This window comes from Carassius auratus, chromosome 25 (genome assembly GCF_003368295.1).
Source record: "Carassius auratus strain Wakin chromosome 25, ASM336829v1, whole genome shotgun sequence".
NCBI classification, from domain to species: Eukaryota; Metazoa; Chordata; class Actinopteri; order Cypriniformes; family Cyprinidae; genus Carassius; species Carassius auratus.
Genome location: NC_039267.1, coordinates 20,032,485 through 20,060,135, shown reverse-complemented (window position 1 = coordinate 20,060,135; position 27,651 = coordinate 20,032,485). Strand labels below are relative to the sequence as shown.

Genomic DNA, 27,651 nt, shown 5'->3' with positions numbered 1-27,651 from the left:
CCACCTTTTCTTCACACTCTTTTTTTTTCTGTAAACATAAGAATAAATGTTTAATTGTTAATAATATCTAAAAATAAACGCTTATGGCACTGAAGCAGCTCAGCTTCACCTGATTATCTTTTCATTTATTTCCTGTTTAAAGACGAGTATCAGATGTGATCTCCAGGCTTGTGATGAGTGTTTATTTGTTCGTCTCTCAGTCATCATTGTATAGTATCTGCTCTCACTGATCACAAACCACCAGACATTTGACATTTACATTGGTATATAATATCTTTGTATTTGTTTTTTATAACCCTTTTTCTTCTGGGTTTGTTTTGAGTGGATGCTCTGTGAGGGTCAGCAGGTGGCGCTCTCTGTGGAGGACTACAGCAGATGTGTGAGGGACACACCATGTGCATGTCTCACAAGGGCAGGCATTAGTACTAAATAATATAAAATCAGTTTATTCATTTATTTTTATTTCATTTAATAAACACAAGAGAGATGACAGTGAGTCAGCAGCATGAAAGAGACATAAATGAAGTCCCACAGGAAGAGGAAGAGGAAATGATATGCAGGACGAAAGTTGTGAATGGTGTCTGTGGTCAGACCACACATCAACATTGGCCAAACACCATCTGAACTCACTGGTAAAGACATTCATTCCGTTTTTTTTAAAGTGCAGAGTGCAGTTTTAGCTGACAAACAATAATCTGACAAATAACGGTGCACTTTGTATTTGTTTTTAAGTTTGTTAAATGCAGTGCCTCACACGTGTCATCTCTGTCTTACTGCACACTAGTGCGCGTTAGTTATTTACTTTATGCAACTATTTTTTGCCTGGAAGAATAATGCGATTTTTATTATAACACACTTTTAAAATTATTTAGACTGATTTCCACCCTTCACCAGAAGGGTGCAGTGTTTCTCAAAGTACTTTCAGTACAAGGAAGTACCAGAGGTACATGGCATAAAACTTTATTTATTTCACGGCTTGTTTGTTTTTTCAGCATTATTGTTAAACAAACCATTTTAACCATGCATTTTATGTATATTTGTCCCTTATGTACTGTACAGTGACTCACAAATATCAAACCTTGTAATCTGCATAACTAGATAGCATTGAGGTATTATAATACACATATGATGTCAAATAAATACATAAATTTCCCAAAATCATCCTATCCTTTGTTTAAAAAAACAAATGATAAAAGTTTCAGTTCTTTAGTAACTGTATTGTAACTACAGTGATGATAATAATAATGGTTATACTTAATTTTTAGGTGTCCTTGTTACGGTGTAATTATACATGTAAGTACTGAGTAATATTAGTTAACTACATGTACTTACTATATGGTTAGGGTTAGGATTAGGGTTACTTGCGTGCAATTCTGCATAAGTTATTGTTATTATAATAGTAAGTACGTGTAATGTGTAACAAGTACACCTCAAAATAACGTGTTACCGACTACATTCTAGCCGTTTTCGTCTTTAATTAACTTTACAGCTGGACATAGCCTGCGCACATTCATCTCGAGTGTGACCGTTCGTGCGCGCGCTGCCTGTGTTTGTCGTGTGTCAGATGTCGTGACGTCACGCCCGAGTCGCAGTGTAACATGTAACTTTACTATAGCCATCTACATGTGCGCGAGACTCCAGATCAACACCGAACCCAGCATGGGATTATTAAACACGGCGGGAAGTCGACAAAGTCCGAGAAGAAACGACATCAAAGGCTCGGTCTGACCAACTTCTGGGGGAAAAGGGACATTTTGGACCGTGTGTTCCGGGTTTTGACACCATCTCTGTTTTGTCAACCAAAGTGACGCTCGCAGAAAGTTGTAGTGTTATAGTTGCGTTTGCGCACGCATGGACTTGTTTGTTTTTATCATTTAATAAGTAGGGCTACAGGTCGCTAATGCAATGACCACTAACTACAGAGAGGAGCTGGACTTCAGACTGATGTTTGGGGAGAGCAGTTACCCGTCTCCGCTGGGCCACGCAGGTTTGTGTGATACTTTCACCGAACGCGACGCGCGCGACGGTTATAATCAATGAAGCGCGTGCAGGCGCGCGAGGTTAACATGCGAGCGATAGTTGCGCGTTTCTTTACGGCAAGAATGTTATGCAGAAGTGGCCATGTTTGGATCTGTTTGTTATGAATAAATGAAACCGTGTGTTTCTGAATACTAAAAGTCACTTCCTTATCTTTCCGCATCAAATGTAGAAGTTCGTGTAGTTGACGCGCATAAAGAGGAAGGTCGAAGTCTAATCATGCGAAACATCTTTCAAAAACATGCATGTGTGTGCGTATTTACTGCATGTATGCGAATAATTTCGCTGTTTTCGTGTCAGTTTTAGTGTATACAGTACGTGGAACTACAACTGCTATTGTTAGCTTTGCATAGGCCTATATTTGTTATTGTTATTGGCACTGTAATCATATGATATTGCACTTCCCTACTGTACGCTACTGTTATAACTAATGCAAGTTACTCTGTCCATTGTAATCCATCTTCTTCCAGCTGTAGGTAAACTCAACTGATATGGTTGAACAGTAAATCACCTTTTTTATTGCTGGACTGTTGGAGCTTGAGTGCAGTGAGGGTCTATAACATTATGTTAGACAGATAGTGTTATCAGTGTGACAGCATCCCCGGCTCGTGGATCAGTGTGAGTGTGTGTGATATTTATGGTTAGCTGCTGTTGCACTTCTGCCAGCTGTCAGTTTGCTCATGTGTCTGAATGAGGCATAAGAGCATCTCTGGAAATGCATGTGCTCAAGTGCCTGCACTACAGTGTGCCAAGTGCGTAACCTATATGACCTTGCTTTGTTGGAGAACGGTGAAGACTTCTTCATGCTCTTGGGGACATCATTGTTTGGGGATAACCCTAACCTTGGGGATTTTTGTTTGTCAGGGATTATTTACAACAACAACACAAAATAAAAAACAACTACAAATCTATAAGTACATTTTGCAGCAGGATATCGATAACTTTACAGCTTAATAAAGTTACTATATTGTTTTTGTCCTTCCTACTGAAACCAATCAACGGTGCACATTGTAATAAAGTTTGTTTCATAATCTTTCGATAAAAAGATAAGAATTTAGTCCACCTCTTCATCTCTTAAGTAGTCATGTCATCAGAGAAGGCTTCAAAAAAACTTCATTGAGTAGGGGAGTCTGGATTCGGATAAATTATTCCTCTCTCCTCTACAGTAACTATGGCTCGTGTCCTAATATAATAAGACATTTTTTGAAATATAACCCAGCCCTCCTTTGTTAACTGTTGCTATGCCCGACAAGCAATGTGGCTCTCACACTACACATCATGTTCTCATGCAGTAAAAATACATCACCGAGCAAAGAGGAAACTGACAAGACAGAGCAGTTACTTCTGGTATAAAGAATGGCCTCAGCTAAGAGATTGAAATAATAAATACAGTTTGGTGGCTTTTTAATGTTTTGTTACAGGTCGCTGTATTACCTCAGTTCAAGCAGTGCACGTGAACCAATCTTTCCGTATTTACTTAAAGCGCAGAATTAACATGTATTTTAAACTGCGGAAAGACGTCAATATGCATAATGTTTTCACATTTAAGCCCTCCAAAGTTTATATACTGTCCTCTATATGATATGTTTGCGTTATGATTGGTCAGATCATCTGTCAGTTCAGCTCTTTGTGAAGAATCAGTTCCCAATGGACAAAAGAAGTCCGACTTCATTACAAAAAAATTAGGGGATATAAATCATATTTATATTATTTAAGTAATCATAGTCTATGCCCATCATAGGCTAAAAAAAAAAGACTGACTGGCTCTGACTTTCGCCAGCTGTAAACGAGACAAAATTCTGTGCAAAAGTCTGTAGTGTATTCCCAACCTTAAATAAAATGTCATATGGCATAAACCAGGTGAGGCATATCGGGTTGTCTTGTGACATAAATAACTTTTTCCCTGTTACTCTAGAATCCAGACCGGATGATGATCCCAACTGCTACCCTCTCTTTCCTCCTGGGCCTCACCGTCCCCCAGAACAGCAGGACAGCTATGCAAACCAGTCTTATGGCACCCCTCACCCAGGTTCCCTCCAACCCATGGAGTCTCCCAGCAGGGTATTTGACTGTCCTAGCATCCAAATCACCTCTATACCAGCAAACTACCACCAGGACCTGGGCGCGCACCAGTTAGATGAGCTGGCAGGTGCTTGTGGGGAAGCCGGTGCTGGGTCTCTATCAAGGGACCAGCTCTTCCTGCCATTGGATGCATCCTACAGGGACACGTCCTCACTGTGTCCCAGCCCCTGCAGTAGTTTGTCCTCCCGCAGCTGGTTGTCTGACGCCTCGTCCTGCGAATCCTTCTCGCACATCTACGATGACGTGGAGGCAGAGTTGAATGAGGCAGCCGCTCAAGTTCGGCTGGTTTCTCCTCTAGTGTCGCCGCTGCCGTCTCCTCTGCCGTCCCCACTTACTTCTCCCCAGGCGTCTCCTCAAGTGTCTCCGCTTGTGTCCCCCTTTGGTTCTCCTCTGGCTGCATATGGAGATGACCCTTGGTGCCGTTACCAACAACATCATCAGCAACCTCTACAATATCATTACGCCCAGTCGCTGTCGCCGTATCAGTCGCCCCGCACCAGCGTCAGCGAGGAAACCTGGCTCAGTCCCCGTCCACAATCCTCATCCTCGCGGCCTTCTTCTCGCCCAACATCTCCATGTGGAAAAAGGCGGCATTCCAGTGCAGAGGTCATTCCCGGTTTGGCATCTCCGCACCTTTCCCCCAATGTAACACCATCTCACTCTCCTCGGGGGAGTGTCACTGAGGAGACATGGTTGGGAGGTGCCACATTTGCCCCCTACCAGTCCCCTCCACTGGAGGTAGACATCCCATCCAAAACAAGAAGAACGTATCAGACCGACCACAACCAGCATCAAGTGTCTCTGTTGCCAGAGGACTCAAGTCTTCCAGACTCAGGTCTTGCAAATCCATCGCTAAACTCAGGCATAGCTGTGTCCCTCCCCAGTTTAAAGAAAGAGGACATAGTGGAACATTTCTTAGCCGTCCCAACTCACCCGTGGGTTAGACCCAAACAAGTCAGCACTCCTTTATACAGGTAAACTGCATGCACATATTGGACTCCGTTGTTCATCTGTTGGTTTTGAACAAGTGTCAGGGTTACTTCAGGGGTCTTCAAACTCTTTCCTGGAGGGCCAATGTCTTGGAGAGTTTAGCTCCAATCCTAATTACAAACAACTGAATCAGCTGAAGAAGGCCTTACTAGGCATGCTAGATACTTCCAGGCAGGTGTGTTAAAGAAAGTTGGGGCTAAACTGTGCAGGAGTTTGAAGACCCCTGGATTACACGTTTTTGGCCTTGTTGTTCCATCATTTATGAACCTGTTGAGGCTATAGCAATGGGTGTTCAGTTTCATTGGCTCTTAAACAACAGCCACACTTGTGACAGCTGCTGCTGTTTCTTTTCCTTACCCAGGTCCACATCTTTACCTCCACTGGACTCTCCTCTGCCCAGTCAGTGTGGCCAGTGTGAGTTAAAAATGGAGATCCAACCTAAACCTCACCACAGAGCCCATTATGAGACGGAGGGCAGCAGAGGGGCCATTAAATCAGACTGCGGAAGACACCCTGTAGTTAAGGTCAGACTTTACACCAGACCTAAGATTAGTCTTTTGTGATTTCCCCCACAGTACTTACCAGTACTTACAATGGTTTATGTTTGGGCCCTGACCACAGGTTTTTTTGTTTTGTTTTGTTTTGTTAGTTTTTTTTTTTAAATGGGAGTGAAAACCTGTTTGGAAACAGTCATTTTTACTATTCCATTAGGCGTCACTTGTGAATTATTCATGGAATTGCATGTGATTTATTGATTATGGTTAATTGTTGATGGAGTATTTCATCCATCATTGCCGACTGTTCTGTGTTGTTTTTGTTAGTCACACAGCATGCAGACTGTATTGTGTGCAATTTTGCACTTGCACAGTGGTTTTCATTGTTCTGATAAATTGAGAATGAGTTCCATACCTAAAGGTGTGTTGCTCATCTGACATCTGCTCTAGTACAAGAACAAGTAACAGATTATTGTTTGGGTGTATTTAATTATTTATTATAATATTAATTTGCATTGTTATACATTATATTTTTTAAAGCTGTATTAGATAGTTTAGATATTACTGGTTAATCACACTAGAATTTACCAATGAGAGAAGGAGAGATCCATTTGAGAAAAAGCAGCCAGTCTTATGGACAGTACTTTTGATCCAGTCAGCTTGAGGTATTTTTAACAGGGTGCAAGCTAATGTTACATGTGTTTGACTGTTTGTTTACCCTAGCTACCTATGATACGACCATTCCTGACATTAAAGGAACAGATGTTGCAAGCTTTTCAGGGATAATCACATGATCGCCAAGATCGTAAACAAACTTTGAATGTTGGATTCAAATGTCAGTCTTATATGGGGAACTCTGAATACTTTAAGAGCTATAAAGCATTAAAGTTTTGATGGATAATGGCTAGGCAGACGTATCTAGGAACGATTCATTTGGAATAACCGGTTACATGTTTACTCATATGGTTTCTTCTTGCGTCTGCAGCTAATAGGGTATAATGAAAAACCCGTCAGCCTGCAGATGTTCATCGGGACAGCGGATGAGCGTTATATCAGGCCACATCTATTCTATCAAGTGCACAGGATTACTGGGAAAACCGTCGCGACGCCGAGTCAAGAGACAGTGATATCCTGCACCAAAGTTCTCGAAATTCCTCTCCTGCCTGAAAACAATATGTGTGCCAGGTACCTGCCGGACAAACCTCTGATTTACATGCACCCTGCCCTGCATGCACTGTAGACAGTGCTTTTTTGCATAAATGATGTATTGACATGGCTGACAGTTCTGTCTTTATATCAAAAAGATGTCAGCGCTGAGTGGAAAGTATGTGAAATTCAGAACACTTTTTCCATTTTACTTTTCAAGAAATGAATAATACTTTTAATAAATATGTTTTTATTGATTTACACTCAATGTTATAAATGAAGTTATATCGGGGTACTGATATATTTTACATATTTACTTCATGGAAACCGACATATTGAGATCACATAAAATAAATCTTTTTTTTATTTTTATTTTTTATCCTGGTACCCACCTTATTATCTGGCATTTTCATTAAAGGGATCATCGGATGCCCATTTTCCACAAGTTGATATGATTCTTTAGGATCTTAATGAAAAGTCTGTAACATAATTTGGTAAAAAATTCTAAATGATAGTAAAAAACCAACAACACCCTTTTTACTCTGTCAAGAACAGCTCTGTTCACAGCAAGCCATTTCCACGCTTCTCCCTTTAAATGCTAATGAGCTCTGCTGACCCCGCCCCTCTCTTCCGAGCAGCTCTCTATGGCTACGTCCACATTAATCCGAATACATTTGAAAACAGCATTTTCATTTTAAAACGCCCTCTCTTTAATTTTTGCAGGACTGTGATATGAAGAGAGTACAAAGTAACACATCTATAGCAATAGTGTAAAAGTGCATAGCACATTCAATCAATCAATCAATCACCTTTATTTATATAGTGCTTTAAACAAAATACATTGCGTCAAAGCACTGAACAACATTCATTTGGAAAACAGTGTCTCAATAATGCAAAAACATTAACATTACATGCACAATACCAGTATAAACACGGATATCTATTGATCTAATATGCGTCACATGACTACACTTGCGTTATCGTTTTCACAGTCCACTCTACAACACGAAAATGCCGTTTCCAAATTTATCCAATTTGGAGAGCGTTTTCAAAAGCTCAGTTTTCCTTGATAAAAACGGCATCTCAGTGTGGACAGAAGGCCAAAATGGAGAGAAGAAGAGTGGACACATTAGTGTGGACATGACCTATGAGACTGTAAACCTTAGGTGAGGTTTTGACCGTGAATTTTGACGTCACACAGCCAATAACCTGAGAATGGCTTGATTTTAAAAAGGGGATATTATTTATCTAGATTGATCTAGATTTTTACCATTATGGGGTGGGTGTGCACACACACTGCCAACACACATTTCAGTTCAAACATGTTTAAGTGAAGTTTGCATCCGATGATCCATTAAAAAAAAAAACTAAAAACCGCTGATAACAGACTTTTCTTCAATTTCTTCAAAACATCTGTTTTTTGCATGATGATGGATTCACCCACATCCATACTGGCCAGGCTTTTAATAGAAAGTTTTCAAAATGTCGATGATATTCACTAAATGCATGTCTCATGAATATACAAAGTGGAATTGATTTGAAATGGGATTTATATCTTATAGTTAAAAGTTGCTCTAGGCCACTGGCATCAAACAGCAGCAATTATGTCACTCTGGCTTCATTTCCATACATAACCGCAATTTTATGAAATAAACACAATTTAACTGACTTTTACCGTCTTTGAAAGCATTGACTGTGCTGGGATCCTGAAGCTACGGAATTCAGACATCGAGCTGCGGAAAGGAGAGACGGATATCGGGCGTAAAAACACCCGTGTGCGTGCTGTGTTCCGTGTCCATATCCCTCAACACAATGGAAAAGTGCTGTCACTGCAGGTGGCGTCCACACCTATAGAGTGCTGTGAGTTCTTCTGTCATTACCTATCTTCTACATAAACAATTTGGGTGGAGCATTTTTCTTACGGATACAACGTTCATATGCACTTAGAACGTGATGATGTCGCCATGATTTTAAAAATGTTGCCAAACCAAGATGATGAACATTTCATCTGCAATTTACAGCTTTTTTCTTTCTCTGTTGACTAGCTCAACGATTAGCGCAGGAACTTCCCCAAATCGAGAGCTTTAGTCCCGCCTGTGGATCTGTGAATGGAGGAGAAGAGATGCTTATAACAGGCCAAAACATCAATCCAGAGTCAACAGTTGTCTTCCTAGAAAAGGGCTCTGGTACGTGAAATCATCTTTTACAATAACTATTCTCACAGCTAGTGGAATTAGGAACACTTTTTAGATCAGTAGTCGTGCAATACATTTTGGATGACAGTTTATGTTATGTAAAAACAAAAGAGCCTTTGTTGTCTTTTTTTTCCATTTCAGATGGTAAAACACAATGGGAGGTCGATGTGAGGGCTTTACAAGAAAAGAGTCAAAATGTAAGCACAGAGTGTTTTTGATTTTTGTAATAAAACCCTGAAATTCCTCAATTTATTTAACATCATAATATATGTATATGTTAACATCATAATATAAGTTTTCTCGTGTTCCCATTCCTGTTTAGACAAGCATAGTGGTAAAGATTCCTCCGTACTACAAGAAAACCACGGCTTCCTCCACCCAGGTGCAGTTTTATGTGAGCAATGGCAAGAGGAAGAGAAGCGTCTCACAGTTCTTCACCTATCTTTCAGGTAATTGCACACTATCAGCATGTCTCGGCCAATTTGGTGGCAAGAACTGCCAGTTAGACAGCAAGAGAAAGTTCAAGTAATATATCAAAGACCAACTACAATTAAAAACATGTATTCTGAAGATGCAACAATATCCAACTTGTTCATCAAAGTAGTAGCTCATTCAGACTCTATGAAGGTTTGTACAGTCTGCCCAGAAGCAGTTAATATGAATCTGGTCCCACTTTATATTTAAGTGGCCTTAACTACCATGTATTTACATCCAGAAATAAGTACAATGCACTTATTGTGTTCCTACTGTACTGGAAAACACTTCTGCTGCTACTGAGGTGGGATAGGGGTAAGGTTAGGGACAGGTTTGGTGCTATGGGTAGGTTTAAGGGTGGGTTAAGGTGTAAGGGACTGGTCAACAGTGTGAATATAAATGTAATTACAGAAATTATACAGTTTGTAGGTTCAGGAAACAGTCCTGTTTAAACGTGCTGCACACACTCAAATATTTGGGTTGAACTGTTCTGGAAAAGTGTTGTAAATACAACGTAACCACTGATTTCTAGTTGTGTCCTTCTTTGGAAGACCAAACAAAGTATTTCCACTTTCATAATGAAGCACAGCGTCTCCACGACAAGACGGCGGCAGCAACAATACTGCAGCAAAAAATAAAAGTTACACCTTCTTTCTTTGAATATTTGGGCAATGTTATGCAAATCTTCCCACATCGTGAAGTAGACATAGAGGTGGACTCGGCACTTTTCATTTGCTGTCTTTCCCATTTAGTCGTAAGCCACATAATATGCTTTTGTTAATACCGTAGTATTTGTGTGCTGTACCCATCGCTCGTGTGAAAGTGATGGAGAGTGTCATGAAGTAAGAGACGAGTAATAATCTACCATAATCTAATCAAAAAATAATCTAACAACAAATGATCACAGGAGATTTGAAATGCAGGATAATACCAGTTGGAAAGAGTTCAAGAGGCCTAAGTGTTTTGGACAAAACTGAACATCTAAGGGATATCCAGATGTTCTGAAGCATTTGTTGTATCAGCCAGGTGATTCATCACTTGGCAGGGTGTTAAAGAGCAGGTCATATGGTATTTTAAGGTGTCCTAATATTGTGTATTGAGTCCCCTACAACAAGTTTAAATACAACTAAGGTCAGAAAACATTGCCATTTTCTCAGAATATATATTTAATATTAGAGTCATTTGCCAATGATTCCAAAATGATTTGTTCAAGTTCGGAGCAAACCCCTCCCTTCCACAAGCCTACTCTGCTCTGATTGGTCAACTGGCCAAGCCTGTCGTGACTGACACAGAGAGGAGTCCTCGAGTCAGTTAGCCAGCGCTTCCATTGACAAAACACCTTAACATAAAACACGTATTCAAGCGAATCGTGCACACTGCTAAAGTTTAGCTGCTTAACTGTGAACACTTAAAACAATAATGGTGGGTAGTTTAGCCAAGTTATCACGTGACTAACTGATGAAACAATACAGTTTGTAAAGCAGAATACAGTAATGTTTGAAGAACGACAGACGCTGTCTTGACTTTTAATCAGAACACAGAACAGCTTTATCACAGGCGCATCTCAGCTCATTAACATTAACCCTTTAACAATTTCACAATGATTATAAAGTCTGTGTGCTACACTACATTCCTTATTATTAAACGATGTAATTAGAGCAACTACAGTCTACATTAATCGACACATTCTTAGGAAATAGTGGGTTGATATCGAATTATCAGACCTACTTCAGTAAGACAGTGATATGATTTAACTGGAAACCTAAACTCAAAACCTTGATATTTTGAGCACTCATTTGAAAATGTACACATAACGTATCAATCATACTTACAGTTTGTGGTTCAGAGAGCTTGATAGTCCAAATTAAGAAGATTAGAAGCCAACGAAGATAAAAGCCAAAATTTGAGAAGTAGTTCTTACAAAACAAAAGGTTTGAATTGTATTTCTGTGGTATCCTTGAACACAGCGTTATCACAACATGATGTAAACACTAATAGAGGAAGTGTTTGTGGCCAGGTCAGACTCTGTTCGTATTTCGTGAGCAGGTGGGGATTATGCAAATGTGTTACCCAGAGACGTACACCGGTAACAGGCAAAAGATTAGAAAATATAACGATCAAATCGAAATATCTTTATTTATCATGCACTTTTTTGATCAACAACTTTGCAGATTGTTTTCATTCAAGAATAGCTATGTTATAAACTGCAAAACAGATATTTTTCAAAAAACCATATGTCCTGCTCTTCTAGTGTGTGTTCACTCTCTCTGAGAATTTGTGTTTAGTAGTTCTAGCCAGTTCTAATCAAACACACCTGAAGCAACCAATCAAGGTGTTCAGGATTTATAATTAACAGGCAGATGTGTTGAGACTGAAGATCTGCAGGAAGTTAGTGGCTACCAGTGTAGAGGCAAACCCAGGGCTGTCCAGACTTGCTCCTGGGGACCCACTGGCCTGCAGAGTTTAGCTCCAACCCTAATTTAAATGGATACATTTTAATTCTGTCATTGATACCCACCACATGTCGTTCCAAACCCATAACACTTTTGTTCATCTTAAGAACTCAAATTAAGATGTGTTTGATGAAATTCGAGAGCTCTCTGATCCTCCACAGTGCGCACAGAAAACAATAATATATATATTTTGTAACAATTCTCCTCCTCATCCTGTCTGCGGTGGTGCACAGCCATTTTGGAGAGAGTATCACGACGTATGCGCTTGCTTCTTCTTTGTATGTAATGACACATGTGCGTGTCCAATGTAAGCGTTTTCATGCACATTCATTGTTTACATGAAGAGGAAGCAAGCACATGCGTTGTGATACTCATAGTCATTATTTTTGTTTTCTTTGTGCAAAAAAAAGTATTCTCATAGCTTCATAAAATTACGATTGAACCCTTGGACTATTTTACTGATGTCATTGCTATGTTTATGGGCCTGGGACGACATACGGGTAAGTAATTAATGACAGTTAATTTTCATTTTTGGGTTAACTATCCCTTTAACACACCTTAAGCAGCTAAACAAGGTCTTTAGACTCACTGGAAACTTTCAGTCAAGTGTGTTTAAGCTGGTTGTAGCTAAACACTGCAGGACGTTGGCTCTCCAGGAGCAGGATTGGACACTCCTGGACCAACCAATCTTTCATCTAGTAATTTGGATTTGTGTGTGTGTGTGTAATACACCATGTTGTCTGAGATTACTGTAGAGCTGGACTTATTTATTTCTCAGATGGTCAAGATAGTTTATCTATTGTCAAACCATTTCAGAAATGAAGAAATGTTCATAAAGCTAATCTGTAATGTGGTAAACGGCCTTCTTCCAAGCAGCGCAGGTCAAGCAGGAGTTTGGCATAAGGATGGACCGTAACACCCATGACTTTGCAGGGCAGCATCCTACCTCCTCCCCAGCGGGTCTCACCACTATTGGAGAACCAGTTGGTTTGGACGAAACCCAGCCTCTTGAGCAGTGGCTGCTGTCTGAAGGGACAGTCTGTGGTCCCTCTTCAAGCCATCTCAGTTACTCACCTCAGGATCCTCTGTATCTGAGCCGCTCACTTCCACCAGACCGAAGCCCCAGTGCTGGAGCAGATCTCCACCCTATGTTCCACCCCTCATTGGTGAATTTCAACAACTCTTTGTACCAAAAACCTCAACAAGATCTGTCTTACAAAGGACAGCCTAGTCTTCCGGTGGCTGGTGGTTCACTGCAAGGCTGCAAGTCACTCCAAATCTTAGCAGAGCAACCAAGGTCTCAACTACGCAAAGGATACCAAGGCATTGCTTCAGAACACAATCATAATCTCCACAGCCTTGGGCCTGCCTCAGTGTCCAATACACCCATGATATCTAGCCCAAATGTGAATACATCTGGTCTGCATCCAGTGGATCCAGTGCAATTCCCACAGTCCTCGTCTTCCCAGGGGCTTCCTCTTTCCCATCAGCCCACTCTTCCCAAAGTGCCTTCTAACTCACCGTCTGTCAGAGAGGGTTTGATGGACCCTCAACCTTTAGGTGCATCTCTTCAGGAGTCCAGCACAAGTTACAGTATGTCACAAGATGGAGAACGCCTCAACGTTAAACAAGAACCAAAGGAAGAGGAAGAGCTAGCCTTTCGGTCCATAGGCCTACAGGATATCACTCTTGATGATGGTAAGACTCCAAGGAGAACCATTTTAAAGCAATGGAGTTAAGTGGACAATGTTGATTACCACAGAAATGTGTTTTGATAAGCAAAACTAGTCTACAGAACAAGTGTCCTCAACTCTGGACCTCAAGATCCACTGTCCTGCAGAGTTTAGCTCCAACCCTAATCAAACACACCAACACAAACCAATCAAGATCTTCAGTATTTTGCAGGCAGGTATGAGCTAATCTCTGAAGGAAAGTGGATCTTGAGGCAAGGGATTCTCCAAAATAAATAAAGGTCTAGCCATAAGAGCTAACATTAGGTCTTCTTCTAAACTTGAAATGGTAATCCCAATACTAAAAACAAGATTTAGACAATTTTGCTACCGAAGCAAGCAACACATACAAGCTTCACATTTCTGCTTTTAAACTTGGTAATCAAGATTATCCCAATAATGTGGGTGACCTCCTTAAGTGATCCAGAAATAAAGGAAACCATTAACAGTTTCACTTTGAAAAGCAGATATGCATGTTTATTCTAGACTATGCTACCTGTTTACACATAATACACACTTACTGTGTCTCATTCTGGGTCAATAACTCACCCCAGGATGCAATACCAAAATATGCACTAGCTTTGTGGCATATGATAACCAAGCTTTATGTTTACTCTCAAGACAATCTGGCAGCTGCCACCCCTAGTGTCTGGAAGCCTGTTTAGTTTGGGCCTAATTATAGTCCCCTGTCCCACAGTGCGGCGGGAAAGAGGATACTGGCATTGCATGGAGTCACTGAAAGAGCTAAATATACATTGAAGGCTAATCCACCGCTAGCTTTACGCAGCTGTATTGTTACAGTCTTACACTTCACATAAGATGATGCTGCCATTAGCCCGGAAGAAGCACATGGCCTTGACTGAACTTGGTCTTTGTTAAAAAAGCTGTGCATTCCTTGTGTTCATTTTTTTCTATGGATAGAATAGCATAGAATAAATTTATAATAAAGTTATTTTTGCCAGAACGAGATGTTGCAAATAAAACAACATAAAATATTAAATAATGAAAATAAAATAATGTTTTTATTTTATTAAATATAGAAACATAGGGTTTAGATTAAATATGAAATTATATATTGCACAGTTAAATCATAAATATTTACATTTATAATTAGCCAAATCCAATTCGCAGACAGTATTATTTTTGTTTGCGGCACTTTTTTTATTTTTATTTGGCCCACTGTTACTATGTCTCAGCACTTATCCGTGTTAGAGAGGACAGGTGCAGTGGACTGGAATACCCCTGTTGAGTGAGGGCTGTTGTCCGGCATCATGCTCCCTTCACTGCCAGGGCGTGTGTGTGTGTGTGTGTGTGTGTGTGTGTGTGTGTGTGTGTGTGTGTTGTCTTTCATCTTCGCTCAAACAGATTCTTATCCAAATGCACAGCTACCTTTTCTGGCTTAGATATATTTTTAGCCCACACTGTATACTCTGTTTCCCGTTTCATATGCTTAATGGATGTCATGCCGTAAATAACTTCTTGTGTGTTTAAAGTGTATTAATAGATCTGCTTGGTTATTGGAAAGTCAAAGAAACGAGTGTTATTTCAGGAACTAGTTGAAGCTAGGTTTGAGCTATTGAGTAAAAACCATAAATATAGCTCGACAGGCTACTGTATTAATTCAAACTCAGTTTCAGCCTCTGTGGTTAACACCTGTGTGCGGATGCTTAAGTGTGTTTTGAAATAAATAAGACCTGCAGGAAAACCCCTAAGAACAACACTGCCCTCAGATGGATTTAATACACTGTAGATGGACAAAAATGAAGTATGCATTATTTAAATTCATTAGATGTTATGTGTGTTTTATATAAGTTTGTGTGTGCGTGTGCGTGTGTGTGTGAGATAGAGATGTGCCACTAAGTATCTAATATTAAAGTGTTTGCTTTATTTCTTTTGCAGTAAGTGAAATCATTGTCAGAGACTGGTTTGAGACTCCAGATTCAGGGAATGCCAACAGTGTGCCGTAGCTTCACTCCTGGACAGAATGTGCCACTGATTAGAAGATCAATGCTACAGAACTGATCATCAGAGAACTGGACATCTCAGTGTAACTGTTTCAATCTCAGCATCTTGCATTACTGCACATTTAGAAAAGATTTCCTAAGAGCAATGCCATGCACATAAAACATTCTGCCTTTTAGAGGATGCATTCAATCATTATTATTTGTATTTGTATATAGTTTAGTTTAGTTTTTTTGTTTTTTGACTGAACATATCAAATGTGAATGTAAAATATTTACCAGTCATGGTTTTTGATTCAATACGTGCCTTAACCAGACAGGCCTTTTACTATCCTTTTGAAATGATTTCATGGTAAATGTAAAATCTATTATCGAAATGTATGATAATCATAAGAAGCATAAAATGAATGATTAAGATGCAAATATGCAGCATATGTGCATATAAAGCACAATCCCATGTTGGAATATGCTAAGACTTAAAAAGATCTGTTACCTGTTTGGCGTTTAAGAAGAAATGATTCTCAAACTTGTACTGTTGACATGTCTTTGTATTTATGATTTTTTTCTGAACATAAAATAAATTTTGTGACCATCTTCATTCTTCAAGGACTCGAAAAAAAAAAAAAAAAGATGTTTGTTTTTGTGAAAATAGGCGTAATGGTTTTTATACTGCACAAACTGTATATTCTTTGGCCCTACACCTAACCCTAACCCTCACACGAAACTTTGTGCATTTTTATTTTCTCGCGTCAGAAGTACCATAGTGCTAATTTAGTCCCGGTATCTATGATATAAACAACAACAAAATAATACGTAACGGCTATTCTGACTGCCCTTGACTGTGGTTACTGAGGTTATGTTTTTGCTATTTAAATGTTTCGTATTCGTTTACACGAGAAGGACGGCCTCCTGTCATATAATCACCGGAAGTTCAACAGAATGACGTCAGAGGCAGCGGAAACAGGTATGAGGGACAGAAAGTGCCAGAAACAGCCAGAGAAACGGATCTAAGCTTGAGATTTCACCCTTTTATCTAAACCAAGCCGATATCAGACAGATCGTCGAGCGACACTGGACGGATTTAAAGACCGTCTGGTGACTTTAAGACACTGTCGTGTTTTAACCTTTGCGTAGCTACAGCAGATTAGCCTCCATGCTAATGATAAATAATTATATGCTCTTTAAAAAATAAACATCGGTTTTACGAATCAAAAGAAGTGAACTGTACTCTCCGTTATGGGGTTTAAACGTAATACATAACGGTGTATTGTATTTTGGAGTTTGTTTATAGAGTCTCCTGCATGCAAACAGAAAAGGACACGTAACGTAGAGCTGTCACACAAGCGCCTGTATTTATATAAACACCGCTTTCAGTTTGGGCTCTTAGGTCCTAGCCTTTATCTGCATTAAGAGGAGTTTAAATGTGATTGTGTAGGACTTGCTGTCATCTGTAAAAGGACACTGGGACTAGTGATCAGATTCAGGGTCCAGAAGAGACAGTGAACACCAGAGACAGTCGAAGCTGAGCAGCAGTCAGGATGCCTCTGCTGTTTCTGGAGCGCTTCCCCTGGCCCAGCTTACAGACATACACCGTCCTGAGCACACTTCTGCTGGCCGGGAGCATGCTGAGTGCCTACAGCTCAGTCAGAGACTCCCAGGACCCCCACAGCCCCCCTGAGGAGGAGCTGGAGCTGGACCGCCCCGGGAGCGTGCTCTCTCATGTGCTGCTGATCCTCATCACAGACAGCCTCTTCGTCTGGGTGTGTGACACTCCTGGGGTGTAGATTTAACCCCACAAGGCTTGATCTGTGACTGTCTTTACACGAGTTGTCCTGTTCCCGCAGGTGATGGTGAACACGGCGTGCTGCGTCCTCATGTTAATCGCTAAAGGGATCCAGTGCATCGTGTTTGGGCCGCTGAGAGTCAGTGAGAAGCAGGTAGAAGTCCTCACCATAATCACCATATTATACTGATTTCTGAAGATCATGTGACACTGAAGACTGGAGGAGTGATGCTGGAAATACAGCGGCGCATCACAGGAATAAATGACACTTTAACAATACATTAAAGTAGATCACAGCTGTTTTAAATTGTAATAATATTTCACAATGTTATTGTTTATGCTGTACTTTCGAGTAAAAGCAGCCTTGGTGAGTAGAGGAAAGCGTTCCTGTAAGCGTGAAGTGTTGAACATGTTGTCCGTCTGCTCTTCTCCGTCTGACAGCACCTGAAGGATAAGTTCTGGAACTTCGTCTTCTACAAGTTCATCTTCATCTTCGGCGTGCTGAACGTGCAGCGGGTGGAGGAGGTGGTGCTGTGGTGTCTGTGGTTCTCCGTGCTCATCTTCCTGCATCTGATGGTGCAGCTGTGCAAAGACCGCTTCGAATACGTGAGTCTGCACCACATCAATACACACCAGTGTTCATCAAGACTGGAAGCTGTTATTTATAGTAGGACTGTGAGATGAATTCATTCAGGAAACCGTTTAGCACACGGCGAACTGTCAGAATATCCTGTTTTGACAAACATCACTATTAGGTTTTACTGCCAAGAAATACAGAGCAGTTATGGAGTATCTGAGTAGTTTGGTTTTCCTGGCTCAAAATATGAATTGAATTACCTAGCTTCCTCCTTTCCTTGCCGGCTTCCTTTCTTCCTTCCTTCCTGTTTCCTTCATTCATTCCCATCCTCATGTGCTCTCTCTCATCCTGATTTCCTTCTTTCCCTCCTCCGTTCATGCTTGTCTTCTACCTTCCTCGTGTTTTTCTCTTTATTTACTGTAGCTGTGTCTCATTTTGATTACGTCATCGGGGAAGTCTCATTTAAAAAAAAGTAACCGTTAAACTGCGAAGTAAAAAAGAAATGATAATATTTTAAACGCCGTTGTCTTAGGGTTACTTTTCTTAAATAAGACATCTTTAATGACGTCTGCAGCCTTCAAATGTGACACAGTCCGTCTCTTTCCTTTCGATCTTTCCTTCATTTCTTCTTTCTTTCCTAACTTTCCCTTCCTTCTTCCTTTCTCTGATGTTTCCTTCTTTACTTCCTGCCCTCCATTATTTTACTTTCTTACTAGATTTCTTCTTTCTCTTTTGTTCATGCTTCCTATCTTTGTGTTTCCCCTAACTTCCTTCCCTCTTTCCTTGCCTTTTTATTGACTTCCTTCTTTACTTCCTTTCTTTTTCATTCTTATTTACTCCCAGCACTTTCTAGTTTTCTTTCCTAATCTCTTATTTCCTTTCTTCGTTCCTTTCTTTCCTTTGTTCACTTTTATTTACTTACTTCCTGACTTGCTTCCTGTTTTATTCCTTCCTTCCTTTCTTTCCTCGCTTGTTGCATTTGTATTTACTCTTACCTTCTCTACTCACCTGGCTCATTTCTCTTCTTCTTTTCTTTTTTGCTTCCTTCCCTTCTTCCTTCTTACCTAACTTTCCCTTCCTTCTTCCTTTTCTTCTTCCTTCCTTTCTCTCATGTTTCCTTCTTTACTTCCTGCCCTCCATTATTTTACTTTCTTTTTTACTGCCTTTCCGACTAGGTTTCTTCTTTCTCTTTTATTCATGCTTCCTATCTTTGTTTCCCCTAACTTCCTTCCCTCTTTCCTTGCCTTTTTATTGACTTTTTTTTACTTCCTTTCCATTCTTATTTACTCCCAGCATTTTCTAGTTTTCTTTCCTACTCTCTTATTTCCTTTCTTTCCTTTGTTCACTTTTATTTACTTCCTTTCTTTCCTCCTTTGTTGCGTTTGCGTCTACTCTTACCTTCTCTGCCTACTTGCTAATTTCTCTTCTTCTTCCTTCCGTCATTTTCTCCCTCCTCTCCTCTTCTCCTTCACTTCCTGTCATCCCTGTTGTTTCTGTACCTCCCTCTGTGTTTACTCATGTGTTTCTGTGTGTTGTTGTTCTCTGGGGCAGCTCTCGTTCTCTCCCACCACTCCGGTGGTCAGTCACGTGCGAGTGTTGGCTCTGCTGGGGTCTGTTTTGGCGTGCTGCGGGGGTCTGGCAGTGCTCTGCGCTCTGGTCGGGCATCTTCACGGCATGCACACTGTCGCCTTCATGGCAGCTGAGGTAAGAACACTTCCCAAACCTTTCTAAGTGAGCGTAAAGAGAAAAGCGCTTGCATGTTGGTCCGTACATCCTGAATGAACCCAAACCTTGTCTCCTGTCCTGCAGTGTTTGCTGGTGACGGTGCGCTCGGGACACGTCATCATACGGTGTGTGCTCGCTCCAGAATACGCTCAGATTGGTTCATCGTGAGGGAGAGGCGTGAATCTGAAGGTTTCGATCTGTTGTCTACAGGTACTCCATTCACCTGTGGGACCTGAACCATGAGGGTACCTGGGAGAACAAGAGCTCGTACATCTACTACACGGACTTCAGCATGGAGTTAACCCTCCTGTGCCTGGACCTGATGCATCACATCCACATGCTGGTGAGAGAGAGACTCGTGTGAGCGTGTGACTGGTGCAGAGCGAGTCCGAGTCTGGGCTGATGTTTACAGTTATCTGAACGCCTCTGATTGGCCGCTGCGTTCATCAACTCGTGTGTGATTGGTTATGATGCACAACACTGTAAAAACACAGTAAAGGGAATATAATGGAACAGATAAGCCCTGATATTACTTCCAGTATTACTAGCTCACCGTCCGAGGCATCAGCTGCAGTGATATCTCTGATCCTTCGGTCTAATCCCGAGCGTCTGTGTGATTGTGCTGTTTCTCTCTCTCTTACAGCTCTTCGGGAACATCTGGTTGTCCATGGCTAGTCTTGTGATCTTTATGCAGCTGCGCTATCTCTTCCACGAGGTGCAGAGACGGATTCGCCGCCATAAAAACTACTTGCGTGTCCTTGACAATATGGAGTCCAGGTGAGGAGGCTTACTGCTAAAACAGTGTCCTCTCTGCAGACGCTGGGGTGTATTGCTCAACCGGAGAGAGAAGCTGCTGAAGAAGATAAGATGTGGTGTAATGGGTTCAGCTTGTGGCTAGAAACCAGAAGTTAGCACAGGATATCACCTCTGACCTTGTGTGTGTGTGTGTCTACTTATATTAATATAGTTAATCAGATTCATTCTCCATGTTCTAATTCTTTAAAAGAAAAAAAAAGGATTTTTGTCTTTCTTTTAAGTAAATGTATCATGGTTGCTACATGAAAACTGAAACTTTCCACCGTTCTTAACAAGGTCTTCATGTGCATCATATGTTAGAGTGTGTCACTGGGTGTGTGTCTTGAATCAGACGTGTGTGTGTTGACATGAACTCCTCTTCTTGTGCAGGTTTGCTGTAGCGACGCCGGACGAGCTGCTGGCTAATAACGATGACTGTGCCATCTGCTGGGATTCAATGACTACAGCACGCAAGCTGCCCTGTGGACATCTGTTCCATAAGTGAGCTATAACCCCTTACCGTCGACACGCTAATATTTGAATCTGAATCTGACCATTAATGCTTTGATGTCCAGTTCCTGTCTGCGCTCGTGGCTGGAGCAGGACACTTCCTGTCCCACCTGCCGTATGTCACTGAACATCAATGAAGGCGTGAGAGAGAGAGACGAGGGTCAGAGGGCACCGCTGGATGATAACATGACGGCCGGAGCGGGAACAGAGGCCCGGCCGCACCTCAACCAGCACAACCACTTCTTCCACTTCGACGGTGAGGCGTCTCTTACACATCCACACCAGATCCACACCAGTGTCTTCAGGTTCAAGACGTTTAATTTGATTCTAATTCTATTCAGTAATCTGTTCTAAAGTGCAGAGAGTTTTCAAATTGTTATATTTAAGGGATGAAGTAGTGTATATCAGAAGAAAAGCCCAGAAGAAGGAAGATGTTAGCAGAATCATAGGAAAGGAGCAAAACAGAGTAGAAGTGAGCCATCACAGTGAAGGAAACTAAATAGACTTATCCATTATGTCACTCATCTGTTGTGTCATATGTTTTTGTATCAACCGTAGATCAGGTCAGGCAAGTCATCGTGACCAGTCAGATGTTGTGGTTAACAAAAAACATAGTCTTAAGTGTCAATTTTCCAATAAGTTCATTATGATCTGACAATATTAGGCCGATATATATGGTAACCATTTGAAAATCTGGAATCTGAGGGTGCAAAAAAATCTTAAATGTCCTTTAAAGTTTTCCAAATGAGTTCTTAGCAATGCATATTACTAATTAAAAATTATGTTTTGTTATATTTACAAAATATCTTAATGGAACATGATATTAATATCCTTATGATTTTTGGCAGAAAATAAAAATGGATAATTTTGACTCATACAATGTTTTTGGCCATTGCTAAAAATATCCCCCAGTGACTTAAGACTGCTTTGGTGCTCCAGGGTCACATATATATGTATGTACAGTCATGCCCAAAAATATCAGCCCCCTAGGTAAATATGAACAAAGAAGGCTGTGAAAGATAATCTGCATTATTAATCCTTTTAATATAAAAAAAAAAAAAATACACATCTAACCTTTCATTGGATAATAAGAATTTAAAATGGGGGGAAATATCATTATGAAATAAATGTTTTTCTCCACTACACATTAACCACAGTTAAGGACACCCCTAGAAATGTTTGAGTAAAATAACTCTGAAGGATATTCCCAGTCATATTCACAATTCTGAGTACTACGGCGTGATTATGAACATGAAATTATCCAGCCATGGCTTCCTGTTTCACAGAAATATAAAGAGGAGGGAAAACAAAGCCCAAATTCCCTTAATCATCCATCACAATGAGAGATAAAAAGTAAACCATGTGTACAATGAAATATACAGCTGTATTTCTGATGTCATTTTTTTGCTGGAGGTCCTGGACATCTTGTTTAGACACATGGCATCTTTGATTCGATCAAAAACCAACATATAAAAAATCAGTAAGTGTAATTTAACTGACTCTGTAAGAAATCTTATAATGGGTCATGTTTGGACCTTCCAACCGTACAGTAATCCAAACACAAACAACATAAGTTTGTCCACTGGGCACAAAACCAAGCTTCTGCTACAGCCCTTCCAGTCCTCTGACCTGAACCCTACAGAAAATAAGAGGAGTGAACTGAAGAGGAGAAGCTGGGAATCTGAAGGGTCTGGAGTGATTCTGGATGAAGGAATGGTCTCTGATCTCTTCAGGTGTTGTCTAACCTCATCAGGCATTATAGGAGAACATTGAGAAAAAAATATTTCATAATGACATTTCCCCCCATTTTAAATTCTTATTATCCAATGAAAGGTTAGATTTTTGTGGACTTTTTAAATAAAGATCAAAAGGATTAACACTGCAGATACATTTTCACAGCCATCTTTGATCAGATTCACCAAGGGTGCTGATATTTTTGGGCATGACTGTATGTGTGTATGTGTGACAAGACAAGGATTTCACACCTTTAGACCGAATACAGCAAAACTAGCACTTTCAAATATGATATCTGGCATATTACAAAAACGCTGTTTCTGGAAAAGAGCATCTAGTTCTGTTAATGACTAATTCTGAGAAACATTATTACTCCGGCAGTAGTTGGATGATGCCCAATATCGAACAAACACCGGTGAAGAAGATATATGTGCATAATACATATTTTTGTAGAATCCTACAAATATTAAATTTGAACGTAAATGCATTAAAAAAAAAGGTATCACTAATGAGTAAATAACTTAAATGTGAATATTTGATGAGGATTAATAGGAGCATAAATCAATAAACAAGTCATAAATGAATACATGGATATGAAAATCACTGTTGGATACACCAAATATATTATTCTTATTTTTAATAACCTGTGAAACTATAAGGCTTATGGTAATTAAAGCATCATATGGTATATTAATCTCCACTGGTTCCCCCTCAGGGTCACGCATTGCCAGTTGGCTGCCGAGCTTCTCTGTGGAGGTCATGCACACCACCAACATCCTAAGTATCGCTCAGGCCAACAACTCCCAGCTCAATGCCATGGTGAGTCCTCCTGCTGTTTACAAACAGCCTCGTCTGTTCTCCACATGTTTCCATCTTATAAACCTGACTTTCCTTCGATTTCACAGGCCCATCAGATCCAGGAAATGTTTCCTCAGGTCCCTTACCATCTGATCCTGCAGGATTTACAGCTCACTCGCTCCGTTGAGGTCACCACTGACAACATCCTGGAGGGCAGGATCCAGGTGCCTTTCCCAACACAGGTGAGGTTAACACCTCTACCAAAAGGTGTTTATTAGCTGCTGAAATAATATATTGCTTGCATAGAAACTAATTTAAAAGCTTGTTTCTCTCCTCTCGCCTGTGGAGCGCACACCCATACAGATAAATACTTCTCCTGAAGACTCAGCCGGTGCCAGCAGCAGTTCAGAGGTCGCTGCCCCCGAGGTGGAAGACTTTGAGGTGCGGGGGAGCCGCTTCTCCAAGTCCGCAGATGAGAGACAGAGGATGCTAATGCAGAGGAAGGAGGAGCTGCTCCAAAGAGCTCGCAGGTGAGGCTCACTATAACTTCTTAAAAAGTGTGAGCTGAACAGCTTGGACTGCATTGCTCTATTTTGCATGAAAGCCATCTTCTCACTGTCTCCATCTCATTCGTTTTGTTTGCTGAGTTTCACCCCCTAGTGGCCTTTGCACAGAAATTTTAATTCCATTCTCTTTATTCACTGTGATTTGAATGGATTATCAGTATATCCACACAAAATAAATGTTCACAAGTAGCAGGTTTTCTATGGCTAATAAAGGTCACAAATTATTTAGTTCAGAAAAAAGTTATAGTAAGACTTTAGAATAAGGTTCCATTAGTTAATGTATTAATTAACATGAACAAACAATGAATAATACATTTATTACTGTTTTTATTCATCTTCGTTAATGTTTGTTAATGAAAATACAGTTATTTATTGTTAGTTGATGGTAATTCACAGTGCATTAACTAATGTTAACAAGCACAACTTTAGATTTAAATAATGCATTAGTAAATGTTGAAATTAACATGAACTAAGACTTATAAATGCTGTAGAAGGATTGTTCTTGCTTAGTTCATGTTAACGAAAGTAGTTAACTAACATTAACTGATGGAACCTTATTCTAAAGTGTTACCAAAGTTATTTATAACCACCCATTTTTAAAGAAATAGTGTTTTGAAGAATAACATTTCAGTGGGAAAACACCAAAAATCTTTCAAATATTTTGAATATTTTAACACAGTTTTAACAGAGATCAGTGAACAGTATCTTCAGTGATCAGTGGGAGTGCCCCAAGGCTTTGTTTTAGGTCCGGTTACGTTTTAATATAACATTGTTCTCTCTTTGTTAGACGTTATCTACACAGAAAGTCTGATGAAGAAGATTTGTTTTCCGCCCCTGCCACTGATACTGATGATGTCATGCCCTCCATGGAGGATGAAGACTCAGATTCTGTGACCTTGAGGCGCAGACGACTGGCGGCTGCAGCCGAGAGACGCATGCAGAGGCAGGAGCCTCCCCCATTCTGAATCAAGCAAAAACAAGCATGATGCGCCTATGGTACAGCCATGCCATCATTCAGTTTTGGGCTGATCAATGCAAATTTGTGCTAGAAGCAACTATGTATGCACCCATCAAACATTTCAGTTCATTCAGTCCATTGAAATAATATATGGTGTCATTGCCTCACCAGTGAATAAAAGTACAGTTTTGACGAGCCTCAAATAAAAGAAAGACACATGCATCTTTTATTCATGTGTTTTCCATAGACAACATTTTTAAAATGTAAGTACGTAAACAAGAGCATGGTTTGGACAGCTGTTCAAATATGTAAAAACAAAAAATTGGTTCCGGAGTTTGATTTCTTAAACGTGTTTGTACGGATCTGAACGTTTTAATAATATTACGTTGCCTACTAACAGTTTGACTCTAGAGCTTAAGCAACAAACAACATGCTGGGGTTGATCTGTGTGGTGAACTTTGAGTTTATTTCTTTTGTCAGCGAATATCCACACCATTTTTTGCTGTTCAGCATTTGAATCTGCCTTTAAGACGGTTGGCTCAAGCTCTCGAAAAGAGACTCTTGTGAGTTGCAGCCATCTCTTATGCTTACAATGCCATCGCAGAATTGTAGAGTGTCCGATGACCGTTTAAACGGAAAGCGGCATGGATCCTAGTGTCTGTTCTCACAGTGTTTGCTCTGTGAATCATAAAAGGTGTTCATTTAGTCACATGATCTTGTTTCTCTAGTGTTGTCATTCAGAGCAGACATATTTAATTCATCTCTTATTTTGAACTTGTAGTGAGGAAATGTTCATGTTTTGTGCTGCAGCAAGGGAGAAGCTAACAGTCAGGGTAGATGATGTTTAATTCAGTCAAAGTCTGTTCAGTGTTGTTCTATTGTAATTTTCACAAAACTCTTTCATTCGGTTCAAATTAAACGGCGCATCTACCCTTACAAATGTCCTTTTGATTTGTTCACACATAACACACAGTTATGGTCTTTAGGTCAGCTTTGTAGCTTTTTTTCGTCAGTGTTTTATTCTGTTTGTATTTGAATGGTTTTCAGCGTACTAATGCTTATAAATGCTTGTTTTTTTTTACCGGCCCACAGCATTCATAATGCATTATCACAGGATAATTCAGAATCGTGCATGTTGAGTTTGAAGTGAACAAGCTATTTATCTAATAGCATGTGACTTTTAATTCGCATTTGCCTTTTGTTAAATAACCGTAATCTCAAGTTCAACCATCAAAACTGTGACCACTTACACACAATCGTATTGGCTTGATGGCCTGTCTGTCCACCTTGAAAAACAATTGTCTGTTTTACACTGTGAATCTATTCTATCAAATGTTTTTAGTGTCACACATGGATGTTTTGATCTCTTTTTATTTAATAACTTTCATGTGGACGTCTTTTTCTATGCGTGAAATCACTGACTCTTTGTCTTCATGTTTGTTTCCTGGTCATCTTTCCCAAAGACTCTCCTCGTGATTCTGATTTAGCTGGTCGTTGTGATTGTAATGACCGCAGGTCGATGTAGAATATGTTTTTTTTTGGTTGCACAGATGCACCTTTAAGCAGTATTTCTTAAAAAATGTATTAATTGAATGTCCACTGGGGTGATTCAGATAATAATAGACGATTCGATGGGCGGTCGAGCTGTTTGCTGGAAACCAGAGGGAAGCATTGGATTGCTTTATGTACACAATTCATTCATTTGTGCCTCAAATCTACAGTGGATCAATAATACTTTGATTTGTGTAAATAATTTTGTAATAAAGACTGTAAAATACATGTGAATGACCCTGTACAAAATAAAAGTCACAGCTGCTTTAGAAGCTTTTACCCACATTTCCCAGTGTACCAGTGAGTTTTCTGTTGAATATATACAAAAACATTACAGGTGGCACCCCTGAGAGACAATATTACAGTTTTTCATCAGTCAAGTCTAGGGAAAAAAACAATACAATTTTAATTCAGATTGACTGTTCTTAATTCATAACACTACAAAACAGATCTACTTCATGATAGAATACATACTGAGGTGAAATTATATACCGGCACTAAAAAAATAAATAAATAAATATATATATATATATATATATATTATAAAATAGAAAAAATTAAATTTAATATATTGCAATAACTTTTCAAAACATTAGCTTTATACTTCATACTTGTATAGCTTTAAACTTGGTAACCATAAAATACTCAACATCTAATGTTTTGATTGCAAAATTGAAATGTTTGGTTACCGAAAATAGAATAAACTCATACAGGTTTAGAACAACGAGAGCTAAATAAATTATGTTATTATTATTATTATTATTATTATTATTATTATTATTATTATTATTAATTCAAAGCGCATTCAAGAAGTGTTTAAGTTCGGGTCATGTTCAGTGTAAAACTAGCATGTGTGTTGATTAGCACTAGAGGACGCCACAGAACCATTAACGAACAAAAACTGACATTTCATCTGAACCGAACGTTTGCTGGAAACTACAGATGGGCACCAAATCACCAGAATATAGGCCTACCCTTAAGATAAAAGACATTTAATTAGGCTTTATTGCGTTACTTTATATTCTGAAAGTAAATAAGATGAAATGCAATTAACAAATCTAAAGCTAAGAACACGCCTAATTGCAACGATCA

The 27,651-nt window shown here is 39.8% G+C and overlaps 2 protein-coding genes across 3 annotated transcripts; both read left to right on the top strand.

The window, feature by feature from the left end:
* The first annotated feature begins 1,551 nt into the window (after positions 1-1,551).
* Positions 1,552-16,174, top strand: LOC113043635 (nuclear factor of activated T-cells, cytoplasmic 3-like). Its single transcript, XM_026203137.1, has 10 exons — positions 1,552-1,987; positions 3,953-5,093; positions 5,471-5,633; positions 6,589-6,788; positions 8,437-8,609; positions 8,795-8,935; positions 9,086-9,141; positions 9,267-9,393; positions 12,748-13,569; positions 15,501-16,174. The coding sequence occupies exons 1-10, from the start codon at positions 1,906-1,908 to the stop codon at positions 15,566-15,568; spliced, it is 2,973 nt and encodes a 990-aa protein (XP_026058922.1). The 5' UTR covers positions 1,552-1,905; the 3' UTR covers positions 15,569-16,174.
* Positions 16,175-16,440: 266 nt separating this feature from the next.
* LOC113043636 (E3 ubiquitin-protein ligase AMFR-like) lies at positions 16,441-26,844 on the top strand. 2 transcript variants are annotated; one of them, XM_026203138.1, is made up of 13 exons: positions 16,441-17,322; positions 17,407-17,499; positions 17,787-17,951; positions 19,474-19,626; positions 19,732-19,772; positions 19,858-19,990; positions 20,291-20,424; positions 20,833-20,943; positions 21,018-21,208; positions 23,402-23,505; positions 23,592-23,726; positions 23,833-24,014; positions 24,838-26,844. In XM_026203138.1, the coding sequence occupies exons 1-13, from the start codon at positions 17,101-17,103 to the stop codon at positions 25,013-25,015; spliced, it is 1,842 nt and encodes a 613-aa protein (XP_026058923.1). In that variant the 5' UTR covers positions 16,441-17,100; the 3' UTR covers positions 25,016-26,844. The 2 variants fall into 2 exon arrangements, with proteins under 2 accessions (XP_026058923.1, XP_026058925.1); XM_026203140.1 differs by having other exon boundaries at positions 16,446-17,322; positions 23,848-24,014.
* The last annotated feature ends 807 nt before the right edge of the window (positions 26,845-27,651 follow it).